The sequence below is a fragment of the Bombina bombina genome, chromosome 7 (assembly GCF_027579735.1).
Source record: "Bombina bombina isolate aBomBom1 chromosome 7, aBomBom1.pri, whole genome shotgun sequence".
Taxonomy (NCBI): domain Eukaryota; kingdom Metazoa; phylum Chordata; class Amphibia; order Anura; family Bombinatoridae; genus Bombina; species Bombina bombina.
Window position 1 is genome coordinate 287,602,269 of NC_069505.1, and position 20,612 is coordinate 287,622,880.

Sequence of the window (20,612 nt, forward strand, 5' to 3'; positions counted from 1 at the left end):
GGGCTTTTAAAAATGAGGCCTCTGTTGAACAGATTTGTAAGGCGACAACTTGGTCTTCGCTTCATACTTTTTCCAAATTTTCCAAATTTGATACTTTTGCTTCTTTGGAGGCTATTTTTGGGAGAAAGGTCTTACAGGCAGTGGTGCCTTCCATTTAAGTACCTGCCTTGTCCCTCCCTTCATCCGTGTCCTAAAGCTTTGGTATTGGTATCCCACAAGTAATGGATGAACCTGTGGACTGGATACTCCTTACAAGAGAAAACAAAATTTATGCTTACCTGATAAATATCTTTCTCTTGTGGTGTATCCAGTCCACGGCCCGCTCTGTCACTTTAAGGCAGGTGTTTTTTATTTTTAAACTACAGTCACCACTGCACCCTATAGTTTCTCCTTTTTTCTTGCTTGTCTTCGGTCGAATGACTGGGGGAGGCAGTTAGGGGAGGAGCTATATAGACAGCTCTGCTGTGGGTGTCCTCTTGCAACTTCCTGTTGGGAAGGAGAATATCCCACAAGTAATGGATGAACCCGTGGACTGGATACACCACAAGAGAAAGAAATTTATCAGGTAAGCATAAATTTTGTTTTTTAGAAATAGAAAACAGAAAATTGGCATGTGCGTTTGTATTCACCCCCTTTGTTATGAAGCCCATAAAAAGCTCTGGTGCAACCAATTGCCTTTAGAAGTCACATAATTAGTGAAATGATGTCCACCTGTGTGCAATCTAAGTGTCACATGATCTGTCATTACATATACACACCTTTTTTGAAAGGCCCCAGAGGCTGCAACACCTAAGCAAGAGGCACCACTAACCAAACACTGCCATGAAGACCAAGGAACTCTCCAAACAAGTAAGGGACAATGTTGTTGAGAAGTACAAGTCAGGGTTAGGTTATAAAAAAATATCAAACTCTTTGATGATCCCCAGGAGCACCATCAAATCTATCATAACCAAATGGAAAGAACATGGCACAACAGCAAACCTGCCAAGAGACGGCTGCCCACCAAAACTCACGGACCAGGCAAGGAGGGCATTAATCAGAGAGGCAGCACAGAGACCTAGGGTAACCCTGGAGGAGCTGCAGAGTTCCACAGCAGAGACTGGAGTATCTGTACATAGGACGACAATAAGCTGTACGCTCCATAGAGTTGGGCTTAATGGCAGAGTGGCCAGAAGAAAGCCATTACTTTCAGTAAAAAACAAAATGGCACGTTTTGAGTTTGCGAAAAGGCATGTGGGAGACTCCCAAAATGTATGAAGGAAGGTGCTCTGGTCTGATGAGACTAAAATTTAACTTTTCGCCATCAAAGAAAACGCTATGTCTGGTGCAAACCCAACACATCAAATCACCCAAAGAACACCATCCCCACAGTGAAACATGGTGGTGGCCGCATCATGCTGTGGGGATGTTTTTCGGCAGCCGGGACTGGGAAACTGGTCAGAGTTGAGGGAAAGATGGATGGTGCTAAATACAGGTATATTCTTGTGCAAAACCTGTACCACTCTGTGCGTGATTTGAGGCTAGGACGGAGGTTCACCTTCCAGCAGGACAATGACCCCAAACACACTGCTAAATCAACACTTGAGTGGTTTAAGGAGAAACATGTAAATGTGTTGGAATGGCGTAGTCAAAGCCCAGACCTCAATCCAATAGAAAATCTGTGGTCAGACTTAAAGATTGCTGTTCACAAGCGCAAACCATCCAACTTGAAGGAGCTGGAGCAGTTTAGCAGGGAGGAATGGGTAAAAATCCCAGTGGTTAGATGTGGCAAGCTCATAGAGACTTATCCAAAGCGACTTGGAGGTGTGATTGCAGCAAAAGGTGGCTCTACAAAGTATTGACTTTAGGGGGGTGAATAGTTATGCATATTGACTTTTTCTGTTATTTTGTCCTATTTTTTGTTTGCTTCACAATAAAAAAATAAAAAAACATCTTCAAAGTTGTGGGCATGTTCTGTAAATTAAATGATGCAAATCCTCAAACAATCCATGTTAATTCCAGGTTGTGAGGCAACAAAACACGAAAAATGCCAAGAGGGGTGAATACTTTTGCAAGGCATTGTAATGGTTGCAGAATATAACAACAGTCAATACGTTCTGATAAAGCAAATGCCATGTGTCATGGGATGTCATCGATATTGCAAGTTTGCAGAACTGGGCAGCAGATCTGAGATATTTCTTATTAAATAGAGTTACCTTTTATGGGGCTCGTTGTTACAGTTTTGGATTATTTAGGGATTAGCCATCATTACTTTGATTGTTTAGTATTCTGGTCTTGCAGTTGGCATTGTGCTTTACTCAGCTTTTGTATCTATATATAAATCTCAGCTACAGTTGTTAACTTTCAAGAATATTTTTTCTGGCTTTGTCCTCCGCTAAATGTTTTTAGTGCTATGAACTCTGCCTCGTTTTCTTTTTTTTTCTTTTTCATTACAGTAAAGTGGTGCTTCTGATATTTACTTTTTGACTTCTCAGGTCAAAATTCTGAAATAGTTGTTTATTCACAAAATAAAAGACAACAATGATTTTCTACACAATGTACATACATCTTTTTGTGCGCTATGTTCTGGTCTTGGGGAGAGTGAGGCATTTTCTAAAAACGATTTGGCCGTTGGATTTATTCTTTTGTCCTTAAAGGTTTATGAAAGGTACAACATTTAAGAGCAGTAATGAAACCTGTAAAAACGAAAATAGGAACAGGAGCGCACAAACGCATCTAAGTGCAGATTATACAAACACCTTTAATAATGTAGTGCCCTATTACAAAACGCACTCACAATTTAAAAGATATAAAATAGCAATGTGACAACAATTATTGAAACTGCAAACCCGCTCTGATGTCTTCTCCAAAGTATAGAGTAGTCAAGACGTATTGGATTAAGGAACTGGATTGTCTTCACCCTAAAGGGATTAATGTCGATTTAGAGATCCAGTCATTTCTAATATAACACACTGTCTGTGTCCTGAGTGTATAACATACATTTATATTTTAATTTATAGGAATGTATCATCCCAATTATATTATATTAATATTCTCTAGAATCGTTCACTAGGCAATGGGACCAGGCTACTCGCACCCATTTATAGTAATGCACCTGCATTTGTTAAGGGTTATTAGCCGTAGGAGCAATGGTATTGCGATACTAACATTTTTAAATTTAATTTTTAATTATTATGACGATGATTACTTATTTTTAAATTATGTGTATCGTTGAATATGTTCGAATATGCCCAAAGATTTAGTATATGTTTTTAAATCTTCCATGAAGGTATATCACTTCTATAATACAGTCTCTTTATCCTTAAGGGTTAATAGGAGGAGTACCTACCTTCCTGCCTTTAAAAGACAGGAAGGAAGTACTTGTGATCACTCTTGAAAAAGTTCCAGTCTGGAACGAAACGTACGTCGAGTGAAGTAATTAAGAAGGTCCCTGTGAGGCTATGGTAGTGTGATTGGATTCTATAACAAGCATAACGTGGGCTGAGGGCCGATTTTAGGTATTTTTTTTTGTATATTTAAGGTTTTGTACCTGTGCTGTGTATCCTGTGAATTACGGACATTATTCTGAATACTTCTCATAGAGAAATCCACAGCGTGTCACAAAGGCACCACTTACAACTGGTGTATAATCAGAACTCCCATTTTGAGCCACTTGGAAGGACTGTAACGGGTCTAATACATCCAATTGGCTAGGCTGGAAACACAACTCCTCTTGTGATTGGCGGATACGCTAACTTTGGCTACTCTATACTTGGGAAAAGACGTCAGAGCGGGTTTGCAGTTTCAATAACTGTTGTCACATTGCTATTTTATATTTTTTTAAATTGTGAATGCGTTTCTGTAATAGGGCACAACATTCTTAAAGGTGTTTGTATAATTAACATGTTTTTTTCACTGGCAGCATTTGAAAGGAACATCTATAGACAGCTCCTACTCAGGGATTTTTTCTCCCTATTAAAGGGACAGTCTACACCTTGGTCATCTTAAAGTCTTACTTTAGATTAAGCTGCAAATATCCCCTTGCGCCCTTTCTATATCATGCAGCAATAACAGTAAAAAACTTATTTTAAAATGAATATTGTTTCTGGTGTCATTGAAATGGCTGCCAAGCTGCACCCACTGATGACATCACAATCTGGGCTGCATCTATGTACTCTGCTGATAGCATTGACAGTCTGTTGAATAGAAATTAGTGAGTATTTTGTACATAGTGAAGCCTTTAATGCAGCCCAAATTGTGATGTCATCAGTGGGCTGAGCTTGGCAGCCATTTCAAAGTGACCAAAAGCAATATTTATTTTAAAATAACTTTTTTACTGTTACTGCTGCATAATATAGAAAGTGGTGCAGCTTAATTTAAGGTAAGACTTTAAGATGACTAAGGTGTAGACTGTCCCTTTAATGCATTCATATGAAATGCTTAGGTACTGACCCAACTGTACCCAGTTCCACATTAGAGAGGATAACAGGATTTCTACTTATGATAAAGAAGATACCAGGATATTTACATTATATGTGTCTTGGGATTAGTCTGTTCCCTCAGTCATTTTTGTGGGACAGTTTTATTTCTACAGATGTCCCTTTAAGTGTAAGCACCTACTTCAGTAAAACTTTTATACTAATGTGCTGTTGTTTATAGACTGATGTGTATCTCATCAACAAGAAACTCTCGCTTGCTGCATCATCAGTGATCTAATTATGTTCTGGGCATTTTATTTGTTCTCTTCACCACCACCGGAAACACCCATGGTCATAAATATTAATTGTGTTGTACTTATTTTATACATAAAGGGCCAGATTATGAGTTGAGCGCAAAATATCACTTACGCAAAAGGGATATTTGCGCTCAACCAAGTAATACCAGCGCACGCAAAAGTGCGCTGGTATTACAAGTGAGGTGCAATGTGAATGCTACCTCGCGTTTGCATTGCACGGAAGCATTGTGCTCACGAGAACGTGCTTCCATAGGCTCCAATGGGAGCCTCATTCTCATGCCGTCAGACACTGCATAAGAACTAGCACAGCGAAGGGAGTAAGTCATGCAGCGATGGGCAGCAGTTTTAAATATATATATTTATGTATCAATATTTGTATATACACATATTAACGCATAAATATAAATGTATATATATATTCATATAGATAGATAGTTACAGGGAACACACAGTTCCCATAGACCGCAATGTAAAGGCACTTTTCAGTGCTGTTTTTTTCTAACACCCCATAGCTGCCACTTTTAGACCCTTATAACTGCTTTTTGCATTTACTTTATTAAAAAAAATAAGGAAGCTACCTTTTTTATTTTTTAATAACGATTACTATATTGAATTTTTGGGGCATTTGGGGCACTTTTCGCTCGCGGTAGCAATAACCAGCCACTTGTAATGGCTGGTTATTTATCGTGCTCCCACAAACGGGCAAATTTGCCCGTTTGCAGGCGTGCAATAAATTTAGCGCTCCACTTGTAATCTAGCCCATAGGGTTTTGTAGCTACTGCTTTTAACTGGCATTGATGTTTGGTTTTGGGGAGATGAGTTGATTTTCTAAGTGCTAGACCCCCTGATTAGTCACGTTTAGCTGTGATAAACCAATAAACTTCTCTGAGTAACAAATGTCTTTGCTGTAGCTAAATATATCCTGCAGTACTTTATTTTTCTAGAAACTGCAAGTCATTACATATGCAATGCAATCTACTGTTATGTAGGCCAAGTGGTACTTTACTGACATCCATCTCCTTTATTTAACACATCCACGTAGGGGTGGCTGCTGAATGTTACATCTGTACAGAGAGGATTGTGTTCCTCTGCAAGTCACATCCTTTCCCATGTCCTCTGTGTAGAAAGCAGCATGCTCACGGCCGGAGAGGTCCACTGAGATGTAATCACACCTACTGGTAATATATTCTTCCACTCTTCCTCACTCTTACCATCTGTTTTCGAGCGGCCCCCTCATACAAGCTTCTAGCGCAGAGTGACACAATCAGGTTGAAAGAAAGGAACTATCTCGCATTCTATCTGCCCTGGGGACTGTCCTGAATCAGTAACCAGATTAATGAGATGAAAGACCTTCTTCCGCATTCAGACGCGATTAGGACACAACCTGTGTATCAGATTCTGTGTGCTAGTTATACTGAAACCACAAAACACAACTTCCTGCCATTATAAACCCGAGTGCATGAAATTCTGCCCAATTCTATTCTTTTATATATTTATTACTAACTCTTTTCTGCATGACAGTGAATCTCTAAAACTGTTTGTCCTGCTGGGTTTTTTTTTAGTTTCCAAACAAAAGGAAAATTAATTATTTCTATTATTTTATTTTTGAAAATGCTGTTGGTTCACAGTTAGTAATATACAAAGAATCATTTGGTTGATGTTAATAATGAAGAGAAAGAATTTCCCAATTTAGAACCTACAAGCAAGTAATTACTGTGTTTAAGTGAGAACAATTGTAATCATTTAATATTATAATTAGAAATTGACTCTGAAAACGTATATCGTAATCTGTCTGCAGGATAAAGAGCTTCTGGGTTATGAGCAAATACATAAAGTACAATGAAAAGCAAAATACGTTTGTTACAGCTGTATAGATAAAACAAAACATTACAAACTAAAATAAATTAAAGGGACATTAAACCCAATTTTTTTTCTTTCAGGATTCAGGTAGAGAATACAATTTTAAACAACATTCCAATTTACTTTTATTATCTAATGTGCTTCATTCTTTAGATATCCTTTGTTGAAGAAATAGCCATGCACATGGGTGAGCCAATAACACGAGGCATCTATGTGCAGCTACCAAGCCTATCTAGATATGCTTTTCAACAAAAAATATCAAGAGAATGAAGCACATGAGATAATAGAAGTAAATTAGAACGTTGTTTAACCTTGCATGTTCTTTCTAATTCATGAAAGAAAACATGTGTTTCATGTCCCTTTTATGTCCTTTTAACATTAAACATATTTTATATCTTGGAGCTATGACATCAAACCTTTGCGTAGGAAATATGACACCTCTGAAATCTTTAAAAGGGACATAATTATAAAAAAAATAACATACTCTAGACCAGTTTATTATATTGCAGAGGGGATAGACACACAGTTCCTGTACCTGAGCTACAGTGCATTGCAACTATTGAGTAGGACATTTATGGTGAACCAATCACATGCAGGCTATGCATGTAACCACTAATCACTGGATATGTCCTGTTCAGGTCTGGCTTGGCAGCACAATTCCAATGCAGTCAATAGCACCTTTTCCGTAAAAAGATTGTACCAGATATTAGTGTATATAGGAAAATTCGCCCATAGGATGCATGGTTATTGACTAACTATCAAACTCAAAATGGCCAATATGGGCCAATGATCTGCGCATTTTTGATGATGATAGAGTTGCGCCAAATAGCAAATGATTCTACATACGCCATTATCATCAATACGTACATGTAAAAACATAAACAAAGCATAGCTACAATATACCGTTATATATAGATCTGTAAATTACATTAAAAAGTAAAACACCACTCTCACACAGAGTCTATTAACCCACTATAAACTCTAGGTACCATGATGGGCGTTGGTCATGTAAATGTAATGATTGGCTGTGATACAAGTTAAAAAGAGCAGTGAACCTCCAGTTTAGATTGGCGCAGTTGTTTTGTTGGTTTATCGGTTCCGGTGTTTTGTGATCGATAGCGATTATCATTCATTGCGCTGCATGTGTGGGAGACTGAGGTTTTTATGTCGTGGCAGTTATCAAGGTCGGCTGTGTTTCACTTGGGAAAAGTGTAATTGTTTTAATAGAAATAAAGGAGAACACCTGTTTTATGATATTGAATGAGAAAATCTGAAAGATTAGAATCGATCCTATAGACAGAAGCAAGCATCTCTGCAATAAGTTACAGAATTTCCTTATTTAATTGAAACATCCCTTTAAGCTCAAGTTTTGTGTAAGTAGCATCAGCAGCATCAATGGATTAGAATATATAATAGCCAGATTTGATGAGTTATTAAAGGCAGTAACCACTGCACTGATCAGGTGACATTTCTGTGCTAACCCGTACCTTTCTTGCCAGCAGTGGCCTTGCCTGGTGAAGTATGCCATACAGAGACAAATGATGCCATAATAAAATCCAGCTTCTTTTTGTGGCTGGCACACAGGACACTTGCTTTACCCTCCTTAACTCTCAGCTCTGCAGCTATACATTCTATAGTATGAACTTTAAAGGATCAGTGACACATTTCATTTTAATATATCACTTCCTGTCCACCTATATATGTGTGTGTGTGCAAGACCAGGCAGACCTAAAGTGACCATACCATCAGATGACCAGTTTATAAAGCTAACCTCATTAAAGCGACATTAAACCCCCCCAAAAAAATATTTAATGATTTAGAAAGAGTATGTAATTTTAAAAAACATTCTAATTTACTTCTATTATTTATTTTGCTTCATTCTCTTGATATTCTTTGCTAAAAAACATATCCAGATAGACTCAGTAGCTGCACATAGATGCCTCATGTGATTGGCTTACCCATGTGCATTGCTATTTCTTAAAAAAAAAATATCTAAAGACTAAAGCAAATTAGATGATAGTAAATTTAAATGTTGTTTGAAATTGTATCTCTATCTTAATCATTAAAAATTTTGGGTTTAGTGTCCCTTTTAGTAATAGAACACCATCTGCATCCTCAATTAAAACCCAGCCAAACCAGGAGTGTCCTACTCTAGTAAGCAAAAGACAACTGGGAAAGTATAGTAAAAAGACTACAAAAGTGATGAATCAAAAAATTAAATCTTTAGTTGCAGAGTTCAACTTAGAAGCTAACACTACAGTGCGAAATCCCTACAGTTAAATATGGTGGAGAAAATATTCAGTGTGGGGATGTTTTGTCTATTATGCAGTTTGTGACTGGCACAAGATCAACTAAATTTTGACCAAAGAGTAGTACCACTGCATTCTACAGAGGCACGTAATCCTTCTGGCTTAAAAATCCAAACGGTGAACAGCAAATCAGATTCTCACCTCAATGAGGATGGTGCAAATTAGACAAGCTGACGACCACCAGCTTAAATCATCAGATATTGCAATAAGTCCACAGCACTATATGGATCCTTGAATTTGTGGATTTCAAGGATCCATAAAGTGCTGTGGACTTATTGCAATATCCTTCTGGCTTAAACGTGCATGGAAGAGAATTCATTTTCCAGCAAGACAGTGATCCTAAATACACATTAAAGCAGTTAAGGTCTAAGTCCAAGGAAGAGCAAGGAGAGCTGTGTCACGACTTTCTCTTCACAATCACCAGACCTCAACCCTATTGAATTTCTTAATGAACATTTGAAAAGGAAGAATATGAAACACGTTGTGCCATCTCTAGATGCTCTTGTTTTAGGGTAATGCGTGTTACAATCAATGAGATTATTTGGTTTTCAGAATGTGCTAGCAAACATATTTCTATGTTTATTTTTACTTTTGTCAGAAAATTTATTTTTCAGTGAAGCTTAAATAAGAGGAGATTGTGGTAGTGGCCTCTTACTGTAAATATATTTATACATTTGTGTTAAAAAATTTCTTGAACTCCAAATCAATCCTTTAAATGCAAGAAAAACAAATCTTGTTGTGCACGATACAAAATGACTTTCGCTCTCCTGTAATCAGTAATATAATTTGATGGTAAATTTGGAAAGACCCAATCATACAATGTATTCACTCGTTATCTTTTCAAGGGCAGTCTTGCACTACATTATTTTTGGGATTGATCACTATATTTAGTTTTATAAGTGTTTTCTCGGAATATATTGATATTTTGTGTTGGACCACAAAACCTGCAAATTTTAGATAATTCTATGATTAATGCCTTCAACACAGAGGCACTTATTTAGTTAATAGCATTTTCTGGAAATAGAACAGGTGTGTAAAAAATATATTTTTTGAGAGCTTAAAATCAGGTTTATTTAAGCAGCTTGTTTGTTATAAAAGAACTCAAGAGAGGCACCAAATGCTGTTCATAATGGCGTTATTTATGCTCCTTTTAGGTTTTCTTTCTGAAATGTGCCTGTTCTGTTTTCCAAGCGTGCTGGCAACATATCGACTATTCAGCCGCAGCTCATGCCGTTAAAATGTACTGTGATTTGTATTGTTGGCTGTAGCTCTCCTCGCCTCTGCTCAACAGCCACTTGTGAGTTAATGATACATCTTCCAGGAATGGCGAGATCGGCTGTGACTATGATGAATGACTAATTCACTGCGAGCATGCTTTTTGCTTCCAGTAATAAAGAGCTTGCCGCACATATTCACCTTGCTGCAGATGCGCTCCTCTAGGAGAACATATCATAGCTACATTCACACTTAGTTCAAATTACCTGATTGATATTGACTGTAATAATAAGAGAAGGATACACTGATGAGATTTCATTTATAAGGGGATACGCTCCCAGACGTGACTCTATTGGCAAACCACTATGTTTGTAATTGTCAGATCCACCGAGGGGTCACCGTGCGCCGGCGTCTGCGGATCCCTCAGAATATTTCACCAGGTCATAAGCAGCAGATAGCTAATGAAGAGTAATGATTAATGTCTTCAGAGCCAGAAGGTATAAAATTACTAATACAAGTGCAGAACAGTTCTCCTTATTTGGCTGACATTTTTAATATCCTATAGAAAATTAATGGGTTGTTATTAAAAGATGGGCACTGCTGGACTGGCCCCAAAGCAGGCGGATGATTTCATAGGTTGCGCTCTCTTTCACGAACCAGAACTTTGGCCTCCCAGGGCTTAGCTCATGTTGTATTCTATGGCCGGGAGATTCCTAGACTTCTTCCTTAAAGCGACATGAAACTCGAAAATATTTTCATTATTCAGATAGAGAATACAATTTTTGAAAAAAGTTTTCAATTCACTTATAATATCATATTTGCTTCATTCTCATGTTATTCTTTGTTGAAGAGATACGGAGGTAGGCAGCATAAACATGCCTGAAGCACTACATGACAGGGAATAGTGCTGCCATCTAGTGCTCTTATTGCCACATACACACTCCTAAGCTTACATATCTGCTTTTCAACAAAGGATAAAAAGAAATCAAATAAAATTAAAATAGATCATAGAAGTAAATTAGAAAGTTGATTAGAATTGTATCCTCTATCTGAATCATACAAGAAACATTTGGGGGTTTATGTCCCTTTAAACATGTGCAGGCGCCAATCACTTGTCCATTTACAGTTTTCAGTATACCGTCTTCTATTACTGACCCTCTGTTCCAATCCATCGGGTTATCCATATAACATGAAAATCTATACAATACTGGCATATTGCAGAACTTTCAGTAGGGTATTCACAGGGGCTTTCACAAATGCACATAAACCTCAGCCAGAAATGAACTAAAACTGATTCAGTATTAACCATTATGCATATTGTGTTGGAAAGCATTGGTTTCCAGTTCATTAATATTATTGATTCATGACGTGCGGAATTAGCCGTTTTATATTAATTTGTGCCATTTTGTTATTAACATAAATGTTCAAACACTTAATTACAGTCATAACTTAACATGATCGTACCTAATTAGAGCACAAGTTTCTTAATATAAAAATGCCCTTTAAACAAGGAGCCAGTTGGGGTAATTAACATGCAAAATTAGCTTAACGCTGAAAAGAAGAATCAAGCAAGAAGCCATATAATGCTGTAAGAGGTTAGGATGGTTCTAATAGAATAGTCCAAAAATCCTTAGCTGCACAGAACGTTTTCTGATAGATGTATCTGTCAGATTGCCCCCTGCAAGTGTAAGGAGTGTTGCACTTCCACAAAGGGCATTAGTAAAAGCTTCTGATAAAGGGCTTATTGCACGTTTTTTACACGTATCGAAATAGGTTTGAATACAAAAGTGTTAAGAAACCTTTTAAAGGAACAGTACATACCTTGTATTACAAGTTAACAGGAAAGCGAACACAATTTCGTGCTCGCATTGCGCTCATGAGAGCTCGCTTCCATAGGCTCCAATGGGACAGCATCAGAATATAAGCGATATATACTTAATTACCACAAGCTTGAGGTAGCAATAACCAGCCACTTGTAATGGCTGGTTAATTATTGCACGCCCCCCACAAACGGGCAAATTTGCCCGTTTGTGGGCTTGTGATAATTTTGTACTATAAAGTCAAAAGAAAATATGCACCAATGAGGCGTAGTATCTGCTGCAGTAGAAAATGTTTATTGTACAATCCAAAAGTAATGTACAGACAAAGTCACAGTGGAGAACGCCTGACGCGTTTCGCGCATGCGTAGATGCGCTTCATCGGAGGCTAATTAGAATCTGAATGTGACAGCTTTTAAACAAACATTCTACCAATCATATGTGAGTTTGAATATGAGCCAATGGTGTGATTGCCCAGTGTAGCTGTTATAAACATAAATCAGTTCAATAGTGAACGGAATATGTTATTTTAATTACCGCAAATTATAGCCGCACTGGGATGTCAGACCTGAAAGAATTCTTCTTCCTGGCTCCTATTAGACATACTTATATGCATATTAGATATTCAATATATTAACAAAAAATGTATACATTCTAAGATATCCGATAGTGACAGGTAATGAATCTCTAAGTGAAATTAACATATAGGCTAAAGACATATGATGAACAATTGTGTATAGTATAAATACTTATACTTAACGTGAAACACTTACTGTCTTAGATGATTACTACATAATGTCTGCCTAAAAAATAACTAGTCACTGCTAGTAAAACAAAACGGGAAAAAATATAAAGGACATCCTATCATAAAAAGTAAATAAATAAAACTAAATACATGTACATCGCTCATATTCATAATAAAAAATCAACAAAATACAAATAACATTCAACTGACTCACTAATTGGACATTCTATTCCTACATTGAATCATATAATGCCCTGAAAGATGATGTAGCCCTTGTCCTATGTGGTTAGGGCAAAATTCACTCTGATTAAGCCATTTATTATTGCCCAATAGTCTAATAGATTGAAACTTAGTCTAATGTCGATATCTAAGGTCAGCTAAACAAGGGGTCCTGGGTAGTCATCTCGAGTGAGTGTATAATCAGTAATAGAGGCTAATAGATAGGAAAATATAAAAATGAATATAGGGAGTGGATAAAATAAAATCTAAATATAAAATGTAAAAATGAAATGAATAATAAAGGATAAAGCAAAATAGTTCAGGGAAAGGAATGAAGGAATAAAGCATATAAAATATGTCATAGAAAACAAAGAATAAAAATGAAATTTAAAGTAAAACTAAGAATGGAGTTTAAAATTCAATTTCAGACTTCAAAGGGAAGACCCTAAGTTGTAATATGATGTATCAATGTATTGTGTGTTTTCAGCTTATATTGAGTGGAAATAAGAGGGGTCATAGAGATAAGATAATGGCCACTAAGATTTAATTGAACTAGCAAGACTTTATCCAATAGATAGTATCATTAAATGAGATTATATGATTGGGAGTGTGTTATGTATTCTATTTTTAAGTTTATGGTGGTATTCTCAGAGGTATTAGATGCTCCCTAATGGTATTCTCAGAGGTATTAGATGCTCCCTAATTCGATCTTTTAGTGGACGTGTCGTAATCCCAGTATATTGCTGAAAACAATATTGGCATGTGACCAGATAAATGACATATTGTGATGTACAATCTATCCTCTGTCTAATATTATAAGTTTCTTTTGTATTCATTGATGAAAATGTGTTAGTTTTTTGTGTGTATTCACAGCTTTTACATGGTCTGTGACCACATTTAAAGAAACCTGGGTTTGGGGTTAGCCAATTGTCATGCCAATATTGTTTTCAGCAATATACTGGGATTACGACACGTCCACTAAAAGATCGAATTAGGGAGCATCTCTTATCCTTAACTGAAAAAGAGCCTAAGACCCCTGTAGCGAAACACTTTCGCCAACATGGTATAGGCACTGATTATTTCTCATTCACTGGCATTGAGAGAATCATAAATAATGCAAGAGGAGGGGATAAGACAGCTAAACTACTCAAAAGAGAAGTGTTTTGGATACTCAAATTAGATACTAGATACCCTCACGGTATAAATAGGAGATTAGATGTAGACCTATTTGTATAAGTAATACCTCTGAGAATACCACCATAAACTTAAAAATAGAATACATAACACACTCCCAATCATATAATCTCATTTAATGATACTATCTATTGGATAAAGTCTTGCTAGTTCAATTAAATCTTAGTGGCCATTATCTTATCTCTATGACCCCTCTTATTTCCACTCAATATAAGCTGAAAACACACAATACATTGATACATCATATTACAACTTAGGGTCTTCCCTTTGAAGTCTGAAATTGAATTTTAAACTCCATTCTTAGTTTTACTTTAAATTTCATTTTTATTCTTTGTTTTCTATGACATATTTTATATGCTTTATTCCTTCATTCCTTTCCCTGAACTATTTTGCTTTATCCTTTATTATTCATTTCATTTTTACATTTTATATTTAGATTTTATTTTATCCACTCCCTATATTCATTTTTATATTTTCCTATCTATTAGCCTCTATTACTGATTATACACTCACTCGAGATGACTACCCAGGACCCCTTGTTTAGCTGACCTTAGATATCGACATTAGACTAAGTTTCAATCTATTAGACTATTGGGCAATAATAAATGGCTTAATCAGAGTGAATTTTGCCCTAACCACATAGGACAAGGGCTACATCATCTTTCAGGGCATTATATGATTCAATGTAGGAATAGAATGTCCAATTAGTGAGTCAGTTGAATGTTATTTGTATTTTGTTGATTTTTTATTATGAATATGAGCGATGTACATGTATTTAGTTTTATTTATTTACTTTTTATGATAGGATGTCCTTTATATTTTTTCCGTTTTGTTTTACTAGCAGTGACTAGTTATTTTTTAGGCAGACATTATGTAGTAATCATCTAAGACAGTAAGTGTTTCACGTTAAGTATAAGTATTTATACTATACACAATTGTTCATCATATGTCTTTAGCCTATATGTTAATTTCACTTAGAGATTCATTACCTGTCACTATCGGATATCTTAGAATGTATACATTTTTTGTTAATATATTGAATATCTAATATGCATATAAGTATGTCTAATAGGAGCCAGGAAGAAGAATTCTTTCAGGTCTGACATCCCAGTGCGGCTATAATTTGCGGTAATTAAAATAACATATTCCGTTCACTATTGAACTGATTTATGTTTATAACAGCTACACTGGGCAATCACACCATTGGCTCATATTCAAACTCACATATGATTGGTAGAATGTTTGTTTAAAAGCTGTCACATTCAGATTCTAATTAGCCTCCGATGAAGCGCATCTACGCATGCGCGAAACGCGTCAGGCGTTCTCCACTGTGACTTTGTCTGTACATTACTTTTGGATTGTACAATAAACATTTTCTACTGCAGCAGATACTACGCCTCATTGGTGCATATTTTCTTTTGACTTTATGTTTCCTTAGCGGTTGGGCTTACCGCTTCTTTGCACCAGCTACCTGCTTTAGCCACTCTTGGGATACAGAACCGGCTCCTTGTCCCTCTGGTTTATACCTCCCCCCCAGGAAATACCAGTTGGTTCAGCCTAAGTAACGTCACGGGTGACGCATTAAGGATACGTCTCTACGCTGGATCTCTCTGAAGCACGCCGAGAAGGGAAACACAGACTGCACCCCCTAGGAAGGGTTTCATCGACCCATTCGAGGAGAAGTACGGAAGTGTTCCCAGGCACCCCACCAACATAGTGGAGGGTAAGAGTTGATCTAATAACATTGTGAACTGGCATTTCCACCCGTGACTATTAGGCTCTGGGACATACTTTAACACTTTGAATGGGATTTTACCTTTTCCATGGGACAATGGACTCTGTACCAATTTGAGTGACTTTCTAAACTGACCGAGGTCCAAAACATTGATACACAGATTATTGGGACCTGAATTCCCCATCTTTATGTGCTTCGATACACGTTTAGAGCACTTGGGGATTTTTGTTCTGAACACACCTTTGCTTTGATGATAATTTTGTACTACACTTGTAATCTAGCCCTAAATGTTTATATAAACACAGTATATATAAGTAATTAAGTGCTGCATTAAAAAAGGTCTGCACACACAATAAATGTTTATATTTTATATATGCATATATGTACAGTATATATCAGCAATTAAGTGGCACATTACAAAAGATCCGCGCAAACACAATAAATGTTTATATATGCACAGTATGTATAAGCAATTAAGTGCTGCATTACAAAAGGTCTGCACACAAATGTTTATATATGCACAGTATATATCAGCAATTAAGCGCAGCATTACAAAAGGTCTGCACACACAATAAATGTTTATATATGCACAGTATATATCAGTAATTAAGTATCATAATACAAAAGGTCTGCACACACAATAAATGTTTATATATGCACAGTATATATCAGTAATTTAGTGCCGCATTACAGAATGTCTGCACACACAATAAATGTTTATATATGCACAGTGTATATCAGTTAAGTACCACATTACAAAAGGTTTGCACACACAATAAATGTTTATATATGCACAGTATATATCAGTAATTAAGCGCAGCATTACAAAAGGTCTGCACACACAATAAATGTTTATATATGCACAGTATATATCAGTAATTAAGCGCAGCATTACAAAAGGTCTGCACACACAATAAATGTTTATATATGCACAGTATATATCAGTAATTAAGCGCAGCATTACAAAAGGTCTGCACACACAATAAATGTTTATATATGCACAGTATATATCAGTAATTAAGTGCTGCATTACAGAAGGTCTGTACACACAATAAATGTTTATATATGCACAGTGTATATCAGTTAAGTACCACATTACAAAAGGTCTGCACACACAATAAATGTTTATATATGCACAGTATATATCAGTAATTAAGTGCTGCATTACAAAAGGTCTGCACACACAATAAATGTTTATATAAATATGCATTTAAGCGCTGGAAAGCCAAATATCTTCCTGCAGAATAAATATTTGACAATCATGTAACGCTGCCATTTAAAAAATTAAATAATTTCATGGATACAGCTCTTTAGATACTGGGTAGAATTAATGTTGCTGGTCTCCTTTGCTGTGGTTCAGTTTACTACAGAAAATAATGTCTGTACCAAACCACATACAGCACAGTGCATATTATCACTCAGCAGCAGTTGTGTATGTATACAAAATGGTAACTCACTGAAGGGTGTTTAATGTTTGTTTTTGATTATTGTTATCACTGTCGGTAGTGTTGCACAACAACATATAATATGATGTATTCTTTATTAGCTTGTTGGCTGAAATGCTCTAGTTTTACTGTAAGTTATGTCTCATGATTAAGTTATTTTACATTGGTGAGATAAAAAAATGTTTTAATATCCATCCCAGAAAAATATTATTTATAAAGCGTAGAGGTGAATAGGTTAAAAACATTTCTATAAACTTTGAGTCCAAAATCAAAAGAAGGAGACGTATACCTGAAAGTGTGAGAGCCAAGAGGATAATCTGAGAAAATGTGTTTTACTAATTTATATAAATGTGCTGTATTTATGGAGCAGGCTTGGGACAGATGCCCGGCTGACAAGATCAGGTGCTTGTTTCCACTTGTTGTTTGTGATATTTCATCTTTCTGCTCTAGGAAGAGAAGTTATGACCCTGTGTGCCTTGATCTTCAGAACAATATCCTGAAATGCTACAAGGACAACTACCAAGAACTTCTTAACTGCAGTGATCTTGCCAAAGAGTACCAGCGATGTGTGAGCGCCGCGCAGGAGGTAATCTCATGGTGCAACACAATTGTCTGTATGTATTTCACTTCTCTGTTTGGGTTAAGTAGCCTTTTTGGTTAACATCTGTGCTGGTTCCTTCAAAAAACAGCAAAATAAATAATCCATCTTAATGGCAGGAGAGTCCACTGCTTCATTCATTACTTGTGGGAATTAAGAACCTGGCCACCAGGAGGAGGCAAACACACCCCAGCCAAAGGCTTAAATACCTCCTCCACTCCCCTCATCCCCCAGTCATTCTTTGCCTTTTGTCACAGGAGGTTGGCAGAGAAGTGTCGGAAGATTCAGAGTAGTCTTTTATGGAGGGTAGTACTCTTTAAAATGGAACTGGAGTTTTAAGTAGTGAGCCTCTCAGTGAGAGCATGGGTGAAAGTCCGGAGATGCAGGGAGAGTCTTTCTATGAAACCATCCCGACTCAGATTAACAGCTCCTTAAGCAATTAGTGTTGACGAGTTTTGCTGCCTGCTTTTTTCACTCAAGTCCATGTCAGGAGCAATGCTACTAACCTGTCACACTTGATGGGCCGTGTTCCTATTCCATTGAATAGATTCTGGTAAGATTGTTTCATTTATACACATATGATAACGCAAGAAGACATGGTCACAGTGTGTCTCCTTTTATCTTTATAGAATCAAGGGTTAATATCCCTGGAAAGGGGATTATTGAACAGGGAGGGATTTATGCATAATATTTTTATTGTATTTGGTGCTGCGTCATGTGTGAGATGAGGCTCTAGCAATGTGGAACAGTCAGGTGTAGATTGGAGCGGCCTTTAATTTGGTGCGTTTTCTCTATAGTGCAGGGACGGTCCTGCATGGCACTCCATGTGACCGGGTGTGGCCTCTTCAATGTCCTCTTTCCTGATCGGCAATTGCGGGAGACGTAACGGTTTCTCTGCGGTCCGGGTCATAGGAGGTGGTGAGTGCCCCGGCCATTGGTTTATAAAGGTGCCTTTTTAATCTATCTAGTCCGTATTAAAGGCACTAACTATGGAGGACTCTGATATGTTAGAGGATACCCCCTCTTTAATTAAATCTAATACCTGTGTTTATTGTGAGGAGGTGCAGGTTGATTTGCCTGCTCAACTGTGTTCCACATGCTTTGATAAGATTGCAATATCTAAAAAGCATAAGACATTTAGCACTACTGAGCCGTCCACCTCTGAGGGTTCTCCGTCACGCGAGGTGCGTTGCCTACATTCATCTGCGATCACACATGCAGCTCCCCAGGGTCCGACTGATCCTCCCACGGGAGGGGCCTCTTGGCCACCATATTTTGCACCCCAGCTGCAAACGTCGGTTTCTGCGGGCGTCCATGTCAGGGTGCCAGGAATCAGACTGAGACGAGAAGTGCAAAAATAATCACACCTTTATTAATAGCAAAAATTAATAAAAAGTCCACAAGTCAAATAACAAGCCAGGAGTCAAAACCAGAGCTGGTAGTCAGACGAGCCGAGTCAGGAGCCAAAGCGAATAGTCAGACGAGCCAGAATCAGGAACAAGGAAAACAGCAGAGTCAGGAACAAGCCAGGGATCAGGAACCAGGAAGGACGTCAGGCAGCCAGGTAATACACAGGAACTCTCACAAACAGGTCTGAGACAACGCAAAGGCAAAGCATACTGAACAGAGGCCCTTTAAATAATAAGTGATGACATCACAATTCTGAGACTGCATCCTGTCTCACATGGATGATGCACACCAGTCTGGCCATAAAAGGAAGTGCAGGAAATGAGCAGCATCCCCCACAATGCACCAAAGTCAGGAAGAGAGGTGAGTAAAATGGCTGCCAGCAGCACATGGCAAACACAACAGGGAAAAAACCCTGACAGTACCCTCCCCTCAATGACCCCCCCCCCGCGGGAGGACAAAAGGCTTATTGGGGAAACGGGCATGGAAGGCACGGAGGAGGGCGGGAGCATGAACATCAGAGGAGGGAACCCAAGAACGCTCCTCCGGACCGTAGCCCCTCCAGTGAACCAAATACTGTACACGGCCCCTGGACATATGAGAGTCAATAATGCTGCTGACCTCATACTCCTCATGGTTGTCAACAAAGATAGGACGGGGACGAGGCAACGCAGTGGTAAACCGATTACAAACCAATGGTTTCAAGAGGGAGACATGAAAAACATTGGAGATGCGCATAGCAGGAGGAAGGTCAAGAGCGTAGGCCACAGGATTAACCCGTCTGAGTATTCGAAAAGGACCAACATAACGGGGAGCCAATTTATTGGAAGGCACACGAAGGTTCAAGTTGCGGGAGGATAGCCAAATGCAGGCAGACGCCTACGATCAGCCTGGAACTTTTGGCGCTGCATAGAACGATCAAGGCAATCCTGAATCTGCACCCACGTGGAACGGAGTTGCCGGAGATGCTCTTCCAAAGCCAGAATACCCTGAGACATGAATGAATCAGGCAACAAGGATGGTTGAAACCCATAATTCGCCATGAACGGGGATAACTTGGAGGAAGCATTAATAGCACTATTATGAGCAAACTCTGCCCAAGGTAACAGTAACCAATTATTGTTGTAATCTGAGACATAGCAACGGAGGAACTGTTCCAGAGCTTGATTAGACCGTTCCGCAGCCCCATTGGATTGTGGGTGACATGCCGAGGAGAAGGAAAGCTGGATCCCCATTTGACCACAAAAGGAACGCCAAAATCTGGAGACAAACTGGCTACCCCGGTCCGACACTATCTCCTTGGGTAACCCATGTAAACGGAAGACCTCCCGGGCAAAAATTGAAGCAAGCTCCT

At 37.9% G+C, this 20,612-nt stretch overlaps 1 protein-coding gene across 3 annotated transcripts in view; it reads left to right on the forward strand.

The window, feature by feature from the left end:
• Positions 1-20,612, forward strand: part of CHCHD6 (coiled-coil-helix-coiled-coil-helix domain containing 6) — a 717,658-nt gene that overhangs the window by 485,369 nt on the left and 211,677 nt on the right. For all 3 annotated transcript variants that reach the window (XR_008403230.1, XM_053720835.1, XM_053720836.1), the window contains one exon: positions 17,704-17,839. Coding sequence is in view for 2 of the 3 variants with exons in the window: in XM_053720835.1 (XP_053576810.1) it covers positions 17,704-17,839 (136 nt within the window). In the remaining variant the exon portion in view is untranslated. The remainder of the gene's footprint in view (positions 1-17,703; positions 17,840-20,612) is intronic.